This window comes from Sciurus carolinensis, chromosome 10 (assembly GCF_902686445.1).
Source record: "Sciurus carolinensis chromosome 10, mSciCar1.2, whole genome shotgun sequence".
NCBI lineage: Eukaryota > Metazoa > Chordata > Mammalia > Rodentia > Sciuridae > Sciurus > Sciurus carolinensis.
The window spans coordinates 66,549,800-66,566,415 of NC_062222.1; the positions used below are offsets into that span (position 1 = coordinate 66,549,800).

The 16,616-nt window shown below is 36.0% G+C and overlaps 1 protein-coding gene across 9 annotated transcripts in view; it reads left to right on the forward strand.

Moving 5' to 3' along the window:
• Positions 1–16,616, forward strand: part of Fam13a (family with sequence similarity 13 member A) — a 344,751-nt gene that overhangs the window by 188,362 nt on the left and 139,773 nt on the right. For all 9 annotated transcript variants that reach the window (XM_047567594.1, XM_047567596.1, XM_047567597.1 and 6 more), the window contains one exon: positions 6,206–6,289. In XM_047567594.1, coding sequence (XP_047423550.1) covers positions 6,206–6,289 — 84 coding nt within the window. The remainder of the gene's footprint in view (positions 1–6,205; positions 6,290–16,616) is intronic.

Below are 16,616 nucleotides of genomic sequence, written 5' to 3' on the forward strand. Positions count from 1 at the left end.
ACATAGTACTAAGTTTAAGTACTTACCAGACAACTTACAGAGTTGCCACATAGACATTTAAGGGAAAACATCAAGGACAGAGATATAAATTTGGGAGTCACTAGCATATTGGTTATATTTTAAAACCACAAAAGTGAATAATATTATTATGTCATTTGGGGTTAGAAAATGTCTCTGCGTCAACTCTGGAGTCACGCCAGCTTCATTCATTCATTTACTCCACACAGATTTATTGAGCTCCTATAGAAGCAAGTACTTTTTTATGGCATTGTAGTCACAGCAGTGAGTAAAGAAAACTAATTATTTGTAGACTTCTTGAGTAGAGGATCCAGAAAATAAGTCAATAAACAAGTAAGTTTACTGTATAAAGGAGAAGCAACACACCAGAATACTATACAGAGTTGGTCAGTGAGGCAGGAAAATGTTTTCCCCCTCCAGTAGAGTTCTCTGGAGAGACAGAACCCATAGGAGAGAGAGAAAGTACAGATATTATGAGAGGGGACTGGCTCACATAATTACAGAGACGAAGAGTAAAAGCTAGAGAACACGAGAAGTTGGTAGTAGAACCTTGTGTAAGTCCCAAGGCCTGAAAAACAAAGAGGCCTCAAGTATAAGTCCTGGAGAGCCAGTGTTGGAGCACTTGAAATTCTGATGCCCAGTGGCCGAAGACTATTAACCCAGCTCCAGGAGAGAGAGTCTCAGTTTAGCTTTGCTCAGCCCTCTTGTTCTATCCAGGTGCTCAGCCAATTGGATGGTGCCAGCTCACATGGGGTGACCTTGGATCTTCCTTACTCAGTCCACTGGTTGAAACGCCAATCCCTTTCAGAAACACCCTCACAGACATAGCCAGGAATGGTGCTTTGCCAGCTATCTTTGTATCCCTTAGTCTAATCAAGTTGACACCTGAAATTAGCCCTTACATCCTCCTTCCAGTGACTCATGGAAGCTAATAGAAGAAAATAATTTAGGATCAAGGAGTCTCCCGATTCAAATGTTATTAAGAACCAAAATAAGATGACTAGTTGTGACTGCTTAGGCTGTCAGTGGAATAATGACACAAAAAATCAGATTTGAACAGGAGGGAAGAGAAAGGGGATGTAAGGAGGATTGACTTAGAACCAACTGTATCCCATGCTTGTATAATTATGTTAGAATGTACCTAACATTGTGTATAGCTAAAAGGAACTAGCAAAAACGTTCAGATTTGGGAGAGTTGAAGAATGAATTGAAGATGAAGCTGAAGAGTGAGTGAAGATAACTGCGAAGGGAAGCAAAGTTCAAATGAGAGCTAGCAGGAGATATAAGATTAAGGAAGTTTTTCAAAACCAATCAAAGAAATGAACAATGGGATAGATTTCCACAGAGTGCCGTGATTAATGATCTAGAGGAGAGGGAGTGAAAGGGAATCAGTGAAAGAGCAAAGTCCTTGGAAAAGTAAAAGGAAGAGATTCAGGGTACATTTGGAGGGAATTTCTCTCTGATAGGGTCAAATTCTTGTCTCACTGTGACAGGAGGAAAAGAAGAGAGGATGTCATGATTGCAGGTAGGTTTGTAAATTGACTGGCAAGGCAATGATAGTCTCTACTCCCATGTTTCTATTTTCCCAAAGAAGTATGATGTGAAAATGGAAGGAAAGGCATTGGAGAAAAGGCGAGAGGCAGGATGTAAAACACCATCTGGGAGACTGGAAAGTCAAGTCACTGAAGAAGTATAGCAGGATTGCTGGGCATGAGAAAGGACTCATCCGAGGTTTATGGTCATCAATGTAATATGAAGCCAGTCAATTCTGTAGTATTTTTCCCCAGCTACTTTCAGGTGCTCCATTCATAGCACAGAGAAGGTGTATAGCTGGATTCATCAAGGATTGTACTTCTGTGAGAGGAAGCAAGGATTAGAGGCTGAAGGAAATGAAGGGTGTTAAAAAGGAAAGCAAGATCCTTAAATGTAAGCACTTTGAGAAGTGAATTAAAAGCAGGAGTGGCGCTGGGGTTGTGGCTCAGTGGTAGAGTGCTCGCCCTAGCATGTGTGAGGCACAGGTTTCGATCCTCAGCACCACATAAAAAATAAAAATAAATAAATAAATAAATAAACAAACAAATAAATAAAGGCAATAGGCAGGAGGGATGCAGAGGGACTTGTGGACGGTTAGAAAAGGGACTTGATCCATTCATTCCATTTACTCATTAGTCAACAATTAAGCTCCTGCTATATGCTAAATCTTTTAGGCTCTGTGGATATATTCATGGACTAGACTGACCAAGTCTTCTCGCAGATTAGCATGAGTTGGACACTAAAGAATTAAAACCAGTAAGTGTAACTTGATGTCAGATACTTAGAAGCGATAAGGAGACAGGAAGGGTAGAGGATGGAGAGCAGTGGGGATTAGCAGAGTCCTGGGAAGGGAGTCCTCCCCAGTAGAATGAACAGGGAGCCAGCCTGGGAAGGCTGTGGGGTGGCATGCCAGGCTGAGGAACAGTGAGTGCTTTTCTGTTTCACAGTGTCATGAATCGTTGAATAGTGAGGCCAGCAAAGTCGTGATAAACAAGGTATTTTTCCTTTCCTATTGTATTTTTAAGTGGTGTTTTTATGATTCTGTGACACAGCTGTTTAAGCAAGTGGTTCTTACACAAAAGTCATTAGGGTGAGCAGTCAGTTCAGTAGGCCATTTGTTTAAAATAAATGTAAATATCCCCTATAGGAGAGGTTCGTGTCCAATTTGTCAATCCATTCTCCAGTTCCCAGCACTGGAATGCTGCCCATAATAGGATTCAGTTAATATTTATTGAATGAATTTTTGTGTTCACGTACAGTTTAACACTTAGAAATACAAAACACCCCCTTCAAACCTTTGCAAAGAAGTACTTTTAAAGTTAAAGTCTGAACACAGACCCAAAGGTCTTTTCCTTTTGCCCTGGAAGTGTGGGGACTTGCGTTAAATGGCTTTGTGAAAAGTTTTGCTATAATTCACATATCATAAAATTCACCCTTTTAAAATGTGCCACTCACTGGGTTTTAGTACACTCACAGAGTTGTGCAACCATCACCATTACCTAATTCCAGAACATTTTTATTACCCCAAAAAGAAACCTCACATAGACCCGACCCATTAGTAGTTTTTCTTCCTCCTGGTCCCTCAGAACCACTAATCTGAATTCTGTCACCACATATCTGCCTGTTCTACACATGGTATATAAGTGGTCATAATATGTGTCCTTCTATATCTGACTTCTTTTACTTAGCAAAATGTTTTCAAGGTTAATCCATGTCCTTCTATATCTGACTTCTTTTACTTAGCAAAATGTTTTCAAGGTTAATCCATGTACTTCTATATCTGACTTCTTTTACTTAGCAAAATGTTTTCAAGGTTAATCCATGTATCAGTACTTCATTTCTTTTTATGACAATAATGTTCAATTGTGTGGCTATGCCATATTTTGTTTATCCATGCATCAGTTAATGGTATTTGAATGATGGTCACTTTTAGGCTATTGTAAATAATGCTACTCTGAGCATTCATGTTCTAGTTTTTATGTGGACATAGTTTTCAGTTCTTAGACAAATACCTACAAGTATGAATGTACATGCATATATTTTCAAAGGTACACTTTCTTAAACATTTTAAAATATTTCACACTATGATATATTTTTTAAATGCATTAAATTATTACCTGTTATTTACTTAAGCTGTTATTTAACTTTTCTCCAAAAATATGAGAAAGCAACACTGACCTCTAGGGAAGATGTCCCCTGTGCCCCACAGATCTGGAGCCCCTTGATCGGCTGCTCACTGCATGGATGGGGCCCATTGTTTAGTGGCATTCTGGGGGCAATTGTGAGTACAATTCTGAACAGCTAGTGGTTTGATTTTTTTACCAAGAAACATTGCTTCTTCCTGGAACAATTGTAAAATCTTAAAATTTGGGAGTTATCTAATCCAATTCCTTTGTTTTATAGATCTTTGAACTAAGGGAAGTCCAAGGGCTTAAAATTCCTGTAGCTGGTTAGAGAACCAGAGCAGGAAGCCAATTTAGTGCTCTATCTCCCAGACTTCACTTTACCTTTGTTATGTGAATGTAAAATCATAAAATAAAAAATAAACTTACGAGTGATGTTTTCAAATAAAAGCTTAGAGAAAATGCTTTCGGAGTCTTATAGGAAGTTAGCCTTCTGCTCATTATTTCACAGGGACAGAGAAGGAAAACAAGATTAATAAATACTATCATTTCTAGTTTATGTCTAAGGAAGAGAGAATTAGAGACATTTGTAAACACTCAGACTGTTGTAAAAAAAAGGCTAGCCTCTCTTACTAAGTTCTTTAATAGTCAGCCTTGTTTCTTCTCTTTACATTGTAACATTTACATATCAATAGTTTAAAAGAGGGGTATGAGGATTACACATAATTGTTTTATCCAACCGTAGTCAAAATTACACAACAGATTATGCAGTTAATCACTTGGCTCTCTGAAATGTCATGCTGGGTCTAGTTTATCCTTCTCACAGTGAGTCAGAAGTGGGAATGGGTTCATTCACTATTTCCAGTAAGCGACTTACCACCGGCAGGTGTTGTCACTGGTGGGAAATGGTAGGACCAGAATGTACACTTATTTGGAGATCTCAAAAATGTGCCCTTGGGCCCTTACATAAGACTGTACGTGAGGCCACAGGCAGCTGAGAGTAGTGCCAGCACCCCTGGCTGAGAAGAGGCTCCTGATCCCCACGAGTCTGGGAATGTTCCCCAGCACAAACCCGAGAACAGGTGCGGTGCACAGCCCTGTGGTCCAGGCACAGGGCTCCTCGCTGCCTCCCTTTATGTGATCCTGGGCGTATCACTTCAGGATCCAGGCCCTCATCTCTAAAATTAGGGGGTAGTCTAATTGACTTTGAAGAAAACTCTTTGACTTTAAAATGATGTAGCTCCACAATTTAGTGGTTTCATGTTAAGTACAACAGAGATGAAAAGCAGTATATAAGGGTAATAAGGACTCAAAGTTATACAGAACCATCTTTGAGTCCTTTGTGACAAAGAGCAAGTTTACTTAACTTTGTAGCCTTCATTGTGCTATCCTTAAAAGGGGGATGATGACAGGGGCTTCCTTACCTTGCAGGACTGGCGGACAGGGGAAGATGGCATCATGAATGCTGAGAATTTAGCACAGTGCCTGACACTTCAGATGATTCAATATTTATCAGTAGCAAGTAGGATTGTTGTTTTCTTTAGGGATATTTTATACTAATTATATATTATTCCCTTTAGAAATAAGTGATCATAATGCCAGCAAATTTTAGTCATATCATTAAGTAGATAGACTAAAATTTTATTTAAACTTATAATTATTAACCCAAACAATTCTATGATTTACATTACTGGATTTTAGTCATGGGGGAAGATATGGAATGCAGGGGTGAAGGTTACGGAGCAAGTGAAAAAAATCTCACTTTCTCCTTAGCTTGACTGTCTGCAATACTCCTTGTATTTTTCTATCCCTTAATTTGAAAATAGAATAAAATCATCTTGGGAAACTTATCCAAGTTAATGGTGATTCAAAAATGAGAACCTACATTAGTAGAAAACCACCACAAATAAGATTATTATAATTTATTTATCATATAGTAATAAAGAATAGTATCTCCATCTAAGCTGCCTCCTTGTGATTTCTGCCATTAGTTTTGTAAATATTATTTTGGTTTACACCAAGGACTTAGAAATGTAATAATTTTGGAAATAAGTACTCAGACATTTTTCCTCAGTTAGGGCATTGGTATGATTCACTATCACTATTCAGTAGTGGTTTGCTCAATTTTCTGAAAGTATTTCTTTAAGATAAAGACTGTAAAGAGCCAGAACGTGGGCAATTAATATCTTGGAAAATGAGTTCTTCATCTTTCAAAAGAAGAGCTGAGCTGTCTGTAGCAGGTGTTTATGTGATAAAGTGACACAGCAGTGCAGATATGATTTTTTAGTGATCTTCTGAATGTATAGGTCCTGTTTGTTCCACACCTCAGTCATCCTCTTATCTCACTTCACTGCCCTATGGGACACATAAGAAAGGAAACATCCTGGTATCTCACTGCAAACTCACAAGCTGCCCACATGAATAACTCAATCTAGAAATGCCTTGTCTCCCTTAAATATTACGTTTGACTACCTCATAATTTCTGGGTAAGCATTCTTTATCCTCTAATTTTTTTTATATTTCTTTCTTAGGAGGCCAGTTGTAAGAACTCTCTACCCATCCTTTTAACAAAAGACCTAGAAGGAGATATGCCAAAATCTTCTCCAAAAGCCAGGGTAAGTAACATCTGCTCTCCACGTCTTCTGGTGAAACTTCCACATGGCCCTGGCCACTCTCCTGTCTCCGTGGTCTGCTGCTCATACTTCTCTCAGCCTTTGGGGGATTTTGGTGGGGTGAAGTGGGGAAGAGGAGAGTCAGGAATGTAAACACACTTTTTATTTAATGCATTTAATCAAGGTTATATTCATCCAGAAATGCTCAGTACTTCCTGTTATTTTACAAATAGCCACATTCTTTAGTAGATGGTTTTAACAATTCTTAATCAGAATTGTTTCCAGCCTCCAACAGAGGAAATAGTCAAGCGTGGAGAGAAATACATCTGAGGTATTTTTCCTCCTCAGGTTAAAATAAAATTCTCAACTATACTTTTTTTCCTAACAGAAATAACCTTACCAATTTTTCATTATTATGAAAGTAACACATGATTAATAGAAAGTATTTAAGTGAATAATATACCCCAAAAGAACTATCATAAGTATGATGGAAAAATGGGCCAAATGTATAAAATTTTGTTTTTCTTATTAAGGAAAATCCAAAAAGTTACATAATTGTTTTACCAATGAAAGGAAATAATCCTTTAACCAAAATATATCATGAGAATTTGATCATTTGTCTATCCAGAAAAGTGATTATATTAATCATGTAGCTTATTTTCTTAATCTTTACTCTTTCCTTTTGAGTAGAACTTCTACTTACTAGATATATATAATATTCCTAACTCACCACTATGACATTTATAGGGTTCCTTTTTTTCCCCAATTCTAAAATAGAATGTACTCCAAACTTTCTTGAGTTGTCTTTAGGTAAAAATTTTTTTAATTCTATTTTCTGATTTTAATGCATATTGCTCTAAAAACAACTGTGGATTTATTTTCAAAGACAAATCAAGTATTGAGTCATTGCTTAGTGTTTTATTTATTTATGGTATAGTTTATTTTAAAAATCATCCCTCATAAATGTTAATCTTCTTTAACTTATTTTTGGAAAATTATTTCAGTTGTCTATCATGCTTTCCTTTCAGGATTCAAACTGTTTTTTTTTTTTCACTGAAATATTTGCATGTACAAACTTACATATAATTAATTCACATAATAGAAATTTTATCATATAATTAAAAAGAATTAATTGTCAAAAATATACTCATTAAATTCATTAAAAATACATATGGTTTGAGGAATAATTTTAGGTAACATTGTATCTTAATTCCATTTCTATTAGCATAATTACTTTAAGGTAGTGAGATTCTAGATGAATCTTTCCAAAATGAAAGATATTCTTGAAATTGTTTGTAAAAATTGTTTGAAGATTTTCTTTTACTTTCATGAAATTAATTCCATTTATAATATTTTAATCACATACAGAATCAATAATTAATGTGCACTTACTGTCTTCTCCTTCATCTTTCTCACTGTATGATTTATGATACAACTAATTTAATAGAGAAATTACTACATTGATTAATTTGTGACTGTAGTTTCCTTGTGACCTTACATAAGCTAGTTTAAGTTTACATGAACAAACTAATCTCTACTTAGTTCAGGGGTGATTATAATCTTTGTAATTTCAAATCCTGGAAATGAGCTAGAGCATGTGAGCTACAAGCAATTCTTGAGGCACTAAGACTTTATTAGGTCTTTTTCCCCTAGTGGATCTTTGAAAACTAAATCTGGGAACAGCTTAAAAATACAAGTTGTGTATTCCTTCTACATTGACAGTGAGCTGTGAGTGTGATATTTGTCCTTGGTGTTAACGTTACTCCATTTGCCCTCCATTGCTCTTTCTCAGACATTTCTGGTTTTAGCTGTATTTGCCTTGAATGGCTAAGCATTTCTGATCCTGTGCCCATTAGATCTAGATGTCTCTCCGGTCTAAGCCATCTGTCCCCACAGCCAGTACAGTCTCTGCTCTTGGGCAACGGAAAGGATTGTATTTCTCTTCCTAGGTAGGAAAGACACTTCTTGATTTGAGTCCAAGATGAAAGAAGGATACCTCCTTACACAGTGTCGTGACACTTCCTGGATGAGTAATGTTTCCCAACCCTGCAAGCTCAAGGACATACTTGGATAACTGTTCCATTCCCGATACTGTGGAGACTATATATGCAAACAAATAATTGGAACATAATACAGAGGAGAACATCAAACAGATTTTTAAATAAGCAGATATAGAAGGTAGAAAGATGTAGCTCTGATAACCTCGTACAGTCATGACCAGGAGAGGACTCAAAGTCCTCTTCTACTGAACACAGGCACTATGACTCTACATAAGCCTCACAACCCATGTTCATTGCTCACTGATAAAGCCTGAAGAGGGTCCAGGGAACTAAGGGAAGAAAAATGATCTTCTTGTCTTTTCCCTTGGGTTACTCTTTGGATTTCTCACTGCAGTTACTGTGTTCTTGACCTCAGCAAAACACTCAAGGTCTAGTCATTGTGTGATATACATACCAGATTAATTCAGGACTAGGCTGAAAGTAGATATATTTCCTTCCTGATTTTTATCAATAGATTAAAAAATACTGATAAAAATTAAAATTATGAGCACATAATAGTTTTGGTTTGTCAGTTTAAGATTGGGATTCTTTCCTTCAATGTTTGGCAAAGCATACCTATAAAACTGTCTGGATTGGGTGTGAGGTTTATTGGTCTATTTGTTTATAATATTTTGGTTGATTTTATATTTGTTTTGGTGAATTAATTTTTAACTAGTGATCCAGTAATTTGGATTCTATCTGTAGTTGTAAACTTTTTTCATTTCCAGTTTTTCCATTGGGACCTTTTCTTTTTAACTCTTGATTAAGCTGGCCAGAAATTTATCTGTTTTATTAGTCTTTTCAAAAAAATAATCCTTACTTTTCTGATTCTTTGTTTCTTGATTTCCCATTTCCTTGATCTCTGATTGTTATTTCCTTTCTTCTCAATATCTATTATTCATATGGTAGACTTTTTTTTTCTTTTATCCCTGTTATGGACCACTGTTTTGGGAACTTTGGCATCCTAAAAAAGGGAGCATATGTCATATTTCAAGGATAAATAATACATATTGTTTTCTACTTAAAGAAATGTTAGCTTTTTGGAGCGGGGGGGGGGGGGGGGGGCGGAGTGGTAGTACCAGAGATTAAACCCAGGGGCGCTTAACCACTGAGCCACATCCCCAGCCTATTTTATTTTTTATTTAGAGACAGTGTCTCGCTAAGTTGCTTAGGGTCTCGCTAAATTACTGAGGCCGGCTTCAAACTCATGATCCTCCTGCCTTGGCCTCTCATTCTGCTGGGATTACAGGTATGTACCACTACACCTGGTGAAATGTTAACTTTTAAAAAATGTTTATTTTAGTTGACTCATTTATACATATATGAGGTATAATATGATAATTTGATACATGCATACAATATGTAATGATTAAAAGGGTAAATGAGCATTTCTAGATCCTCAAACATTTATCATTTCTAAATATTGGGAACCTTTGAACTCTTCTGCTTATCTTTAAATATAACTTTTTGTAGACTACAGTTACCCTACCATACTACAGATCACTGGAACTAATTCTTCCTATCTAACTGTATTCAGGAACCTCTTATTAACCTCTATCTCCCACACCGTCCTACACTCTAGTTGTAACATGAAATGTGGAGTCCAGTGGTTTCTTTGTCTCCCATGTGCAAAAATAAGATTCACAGACAGCAGAGCATGAAAGTGAAGTGAAGCAAAGCTCCCATGTCTGAGAAGGAATCCAAGAGGGTTGCCAGGGACTGCCTGTTGTGTAGAGTTTATGTGGGTCTATAGGTTTAAGGAAATCCACCCCTGGCCCAATCCTGGAGAAGGCACTCAAAATGTTGATCAGGTGTTTTCCTTCTTTGAAAAGACCACAGGCTCCAGGTCCCAGATGTCCTGAATTCCTATGGATTCAAGGTCACGTATGTCCCAAATACCTATGAACTCCAAGTCACGTAGGTCCCAGTTTAAAAATAACCGTTTTGTAATTTTCTCAGCAAAAACCTGTGTCTGTTGTTTGTGCTCTTCTGCCTGGGGAAATTGTCCAGGGGCACATTTCCCTATCTTCTTAGACTTATCTCTTCCTTCTGATCTCATAGTGATCACTCTTCTTTCTTCTATAAGATCAACATTTGCTTCCACACGAGTGAGAGCTTGCAACATTTGTCTTTATGTGCCTGACTTGTTTCAGTTAGCATGATGTCCTCCAGTTCCATCCATGTTGATATAAATGACAGAATAATGCTGTTTTATGGCTGAATAATATTTCATTGTGTACATGTACACCATTTTTTCTTTACCCCATCAACCATCGAGGGAAACCTTGATGTATTCCCATGTCATATTGCATCTATTATGAATAGTACCACAATAAACATGCAAGTGCAGATGTGTCTGTGATATAATTATTTCATTTCCTTTGGGTATATACCCAGTAGTGGGATTGCTAGATCATATAGTAATTCTATTTTGAGTGTTTGAGAATACTCTATACTGTTTTCCACAATGGTCATACTAATTTACATTCCTCTTTCTCCACATCCTTACCAGGTTTGTTATTTTATATCTATTTAATAATAGTCATTCTAACTGAGGTGAAATGATATCTCGTTGTTGTTTTGATTTGCATTCCCTGATAGATTCATGATGGTAAGCATTTTTTCATAGTTGTTGGTCATTTGTATGTCTTTTGAGAAACATCTACTCAGATTATTTGCCTGTTTTCTAACTGGATTACTTGAATATTTTGCTATTGAGATTTTTCGAGTTCCTTGTATATTCTAGGTATCAATTGCTTGTCACTTGTAAACCTAGTTAATTATTTTCTTTCATTCTAAAAATTTCTCTTTACTGATTGTTTTACTTGCTCTATAGAAACTTCTTAATTTGACATAATCCAGTTTGTTATTTTTTTGCTTCAGTTGCTCCTACTTTTATGGTCATATTTTTTTAAAAATCTTTGCCCAGACCAATGTCCTAAAGCATTTTCCCTATGTTTTCTAATAGTTTCATGGTTTCAGGTATTAAATTTAAGACTTTTCATTTTGAGTTAATTTTTGTATATGGAGTCTAGTTTTGTTTTTTTTCCCCCCCTTATAGATACTCAGTTTTTCTAGCACCATTTATTGAAGACAGTGTTCTTTCTCCAATGTATGTTCTTGGTGCCTTTGGTGTGTAGATCTATTTTGGGGTTCTCTATTCTGTTCCATTTGTCTATGTGCCTGTTTATGTGCAACTTTTGTGCTGTTTTGATTACTGTAGCTTTGTAGTGCTTTGAAATCAGGTATTATGATGCTGCTAGCTTTTTTTTCTTTTGATCAGTATTGTGTTGACCATTCTGCACCTTTTATCATTCTACGCAAGTTTTATGACTATTGTTTTTTTGTTTTTTGTTTGTGTGTATGTGTGTGTGTGTGTGAGAGAGAGAGAGAGAGAGAGAGAGAGATACCATTGTTTGATGGGGATTGTACCGAATCTATGGATCACATTAGATGGTATGGATATTTTAAAAATATATAATTATTATATTCCATGGACACAGACTGTCTTTCCATTTTTTGTTTCCTCTTCAGTTTCTTTCATCTGTGCTTTATAATTTCCATTATAGAGAATTTTTTGCTTCCTTGGTTAAATTTATTATTGATTTTTTTTTCTTTTTGTGATTATGATGAATGGAATTACTTACTTGATTTCTTTTTTGACAAGTTCATTATTGGCATATACCAGTGCACCTGTTTTAGGAGAAGTATTGACTTTGTATCCTGCAACTTTTTAATTCCCCTTTAATTTCTTTAGTGATCCATGAGTCATTCAGGAGCATAACAATTCTTATATCCTCTTGCCGAATTTATTCTTTTATTATAACTTAATAATCTTGTCTTTTTTTGCAGATTTTGACTCAAACTCTATTTTGATATATGAATAACTGTTCCTGCTCACTTTTGCATGAAATCTGTTTCTCTACTTTCACTCTATGTGTATCTTTACTGATAAAGTGAGTTTCTTATAGTCAACATATAGTTTGGGCTTTTTAAAAAATAATCTATTTGGCTAGTCCATATCTTGTAATTGTGGACTTTTAATTCATTTACATTCAAGATTATTTTGCCATTTTGTTACTTGTTTTCTGATTGTTTTGTGCATTCTTTATTTTTTCCCATCTCTCTTAATTTTTATATTTATGAATTGGTACTTTTCTTTAGTGATAAGTTTTAACTCTTTTCTCCCTTTCAATTGCATGTCTATTTTACCAGGGAGTTTTATTCTTTCACATGTTTTTTTATGATTGTAGTTATCTTCTCACTTCCAGTATTTCTAGAAAGGTCAATCTAGTAGTGATGAAGTCATTCAGTTTTTTCTTGTCTAGGAAAAACTTTATATCTCCTTCGATTCTTAATGATAGCTTCACTACATGCAATATTCTTAGTTGTTAATTTTTTACTCCAGGACTATTAATAATCTCAAGCCTGGGGAAACGAGCCCCAGTGGTGACATAGCCTCCAGCAATGACAGCCACAGTGCTGGGGGTGTTGACCATGGAGGAGCACATCTCAGGCCCCATGGAGACAAGCACTAATGTCAACTGCAGACACAATGCCAGGGGTGAGGGCTGCAGACGGTAAATCCTCAGGCCCCACGTGGCAAGTGTAGATGATGGGTCTCTTACAGTGTCAGCCATGGTCTAAACCAATTTTTTATTCCAAATGTCTGCCAGCCTTTCCTCCATAGACATATTTTAAATGATTTTATAAAATGTGATATGTGATATGATACTGAAGCTTCATGATCAGTTCTTTGAGTATATTTGCTTTGTTTACAAAAAGACTCTTTCAATGTGTCAAGTGTCCTGTATAACATTAGAGAGCTCTCTTAGGATCATGGAATTTTCCCCCTCCCTTCTCTCTTCCCTTTTTTCTGTTTAGTAATATTTTAATAATGTCAGGCACATAGTGGACCTCAATAAGTGTTTGAGAATAAAGGAATAAGTGAATCAAATGTTTCTCTTACTCCATGGTGAAGTGGTGAGGGTCAATGTGTCGATATTTGTGGTAATGAGATTTTGCTATTGTAAGTATCTGGTTATTACATTTTTCTTTTAGAAATGGTTTACTAACTATTAAATATATACCAGTACCTGGAACTTAACATATTTGTATTTGTGTGTTTGTATTGTTCTCTGATTTGTCCTTTTGAGCCTTTCTTGGTATGATCTCCTATCTGCCCTTTCTGCCCCCTTGTGTTTGCATATATGAATGTGTGTTTACTACACATATATTGAAAATATTTCATATTTTAATAGAAGTAGAAAACAACACATTTTGCCATATGATCTGTAGGTACTAAGTGATAAAATTGTTTTCTCTTTCACCTTGAATATTGTCTTAGAAAATCTCTTCGCAAAATGACATCTGCCTTGCTTTGTAGCATAAGATTAAAGAAAAAAACACTTCATTCATGTACCATCAGAGTTACATCAGAGTTATATCTATGATTAAATTTTCTTTTTATTATAATCATATTTATATGGCCAGGAATACATTTGAAGAACTGCTAGGATCTCTTTAGAATTAATGACAATTACTTGAATAGTGATATTTTATGACATATATACTATCAATAAATTAATAGTTAAATCACTTTAAATAAATATGAAATAAGATGACATAGCTGATGCACCTGCACAAACTCTTTTTTTTTTTAAAGAGGTTATTAATGCCATTAGCCTACATATCACAACCCTCTTCTATTCCAAAGATTCTTAATGAGTTTCTTAATGTCATCTCAGATTTCTTACATATTCTTGACATGGTTACTTCCTTTCTTTTCTTTAATACTGTCTGAATGTTTAATACTGACTACTTTGTCTTCCAGCTCTGAGATTCTTTCTTCAATATGACAGAGACTTTCAACTGAACATTTTATTTTATTTATGGTGTCTTTCATTTCCAAGATTTGTTTGATTCTTTTTTCAGTATTTCTATCTCCTTATCAAATATCCCATTCATATCCTGTATTTACTTTCTTAATTTGTTCAGTTGTTTTTCTGTGTTTTGCTGGAATTCATTGAATATCGTTATAATCATTTTTTTTAAATTCTTTATCTGATATTTCATAAACTTTTGGGAGTCAGTTGCCAGTAAATTATGAACTTTCAAATTATGCATTTGTTTTTTCATATTTCTTGTATGCCTGTGTTGTGTTTTATGCATCTGTCGGCATGGCTTTCTCTTCCACTCTTATATGTGGGACATTTTAGGGCATAGCCTTATTTTGCCAATGTCCTAGGGTAATCTAGATTGAGACAACTCAGAGGTTTGGTATCTACGACCTTTGTGTTAATTCTGTTTTTGCTGTAGAAGTGAGTTTTACCAGTGGAAACTGATCTACTTTGGGTCAGGTCATTATTTGGGTTTTTTCTTTTCTATTCTTTGGATTAAAGTACTGCCAAAATTCAAGTGTGATTAATTTGCATAAGAGTAAAGTATGCTATCTCCTTTTTGGGATTAGATCAGCAACAGAATCTGTACCCTATAAATTTTCAGTGGTCTCTGTAGGTTTCCAGCACCTCACAGAAAAGGGGGGGAAACAATAGCAGCAACCAAAGCAAATAATGTACAGCATTAACATCTATGACATCTTCAACCCTAATTACCCCAAAAGCAGGTATGGTAGGGTAGGCTGTTGCAAATAGAAAAAGCATAAATAGCAATGAACTAGATCTGGCATTAAAGTAAACTGCAGGTGTCAACTCTGCCACCCACAGTGTTAATAACTGCAATAAGATAAGTGGTAGAGATAGGAATAATATAAACCAAAGAATTCTAAGAGATGGTAAGAATACAACTCATTAAGAGAAAAGAAAACATGATATTTAGAATGTTCAAAATGTGAGCAGAGAGAAAGCAGAAGAGATGTATCAAGTTATAGCTATAAAGAAGGAGAAAAATGGGGAAAAAGTAAAAGAGAGGGAAAGAGAAGAGAATTTGTTAGTGGTGGAAAAAAGGAGAAAAAGATTGGCTTATTTCACTTAGCATGATATTCTCCAATTCCATCCATTTATTTGCAAATGCCATAATATTATTCTTCTTTATGGCTGAATAATATTCCATTATGTATATATACCACAGTTTCTTTATCCATTCATCTGTTGAAGGGCATCTAGGTTGGTTCTACAATCTAGCTATTGTGAACTGAGCTGCTATAAACATTGATGTGGCTGCGTTACTGTAGTATGCTGATCTTAAGTGCTTTGGGTATAAACCGAGGAGTGGGTTAACTGGGTCAAAAGGTAAGCCAATCCCAAAAAACCAAAGATCAAATAAGCCCTGATAAGTGGAGAATGATATATAATCTGAGTAATTTTGATCATTTAACCCTGTTTTTGTGCTTAGCCTCCTTCCACATGCTGTTGGCTTCTGTAACCCTAGTCCACAGAATGGGAGAAAGTCTAAGAAACCTCCAGTTGAGCATTGCTGGGGAATCCAGTGCATGGCCAACCCAAGTGCACCGGTCTTGTGCATCCAGCTTCCCAAGACACTGGGTTTAGATACATGATCCTTGACTCTCCCTAGGCCTGAATCATCTCCTCTTGCACATTTGCCCTGTTTGATAAACACCCCAAAGTTTAGACTCAGTGTGAAAATTTTATCACCCCTGTTTCATGCCCAGTCTCTTACTCTAAGGAACTGGGTTGAGCAGGAGACTAGACATATATAAAAGCAACTATATGAAAACATCACAGTGCTGGACAAACTTTCTATTCTTGGATCTGTCTTTGAGTTCACCATCCTGTTTGACAAACAAGCAAATTACCTGGGCGCTCTGATTTTTCATTAACCTTAAAGATCTCACTAACCTCTTTTTTCCAGTTTTTTCCTTATTTGCTCTGCTTTGTAGTTATGACTAAAAGTGCATGAAGGTTTTTCATGCTAATTGCTGTAACAAACATTTCTATAATGTCACTTGTAATGTTCAGAAACAGTTTATTTCCCCGTGTTCTCACAGCCTGAAGCAGGTGGGGTGGGTGGGACTCATGGGCAGTATAACTCCGGGCAGTGATTGAGGTCACAGACTGCCTCCATCTTTCAGCTATTTCATGTAGAAATGTTCCTTCTAAGACGGGCACTGAAAAAGAAGAGAGGAAAGACCTGCACAAAATTTGCAGGCACTTAACTGCCTGGGCACAGACGTTTGTCCTTTTTATTCATATTCCAGAAGTCAGTAATATTCATGGGAGATTGGGAATTGTCATTTTTCATTGTGCCCAGGAAAGGGAAATGAAATGAGAGTTGGCAAATACAGGAATGCAATAGGATTATTGCCACAGCCC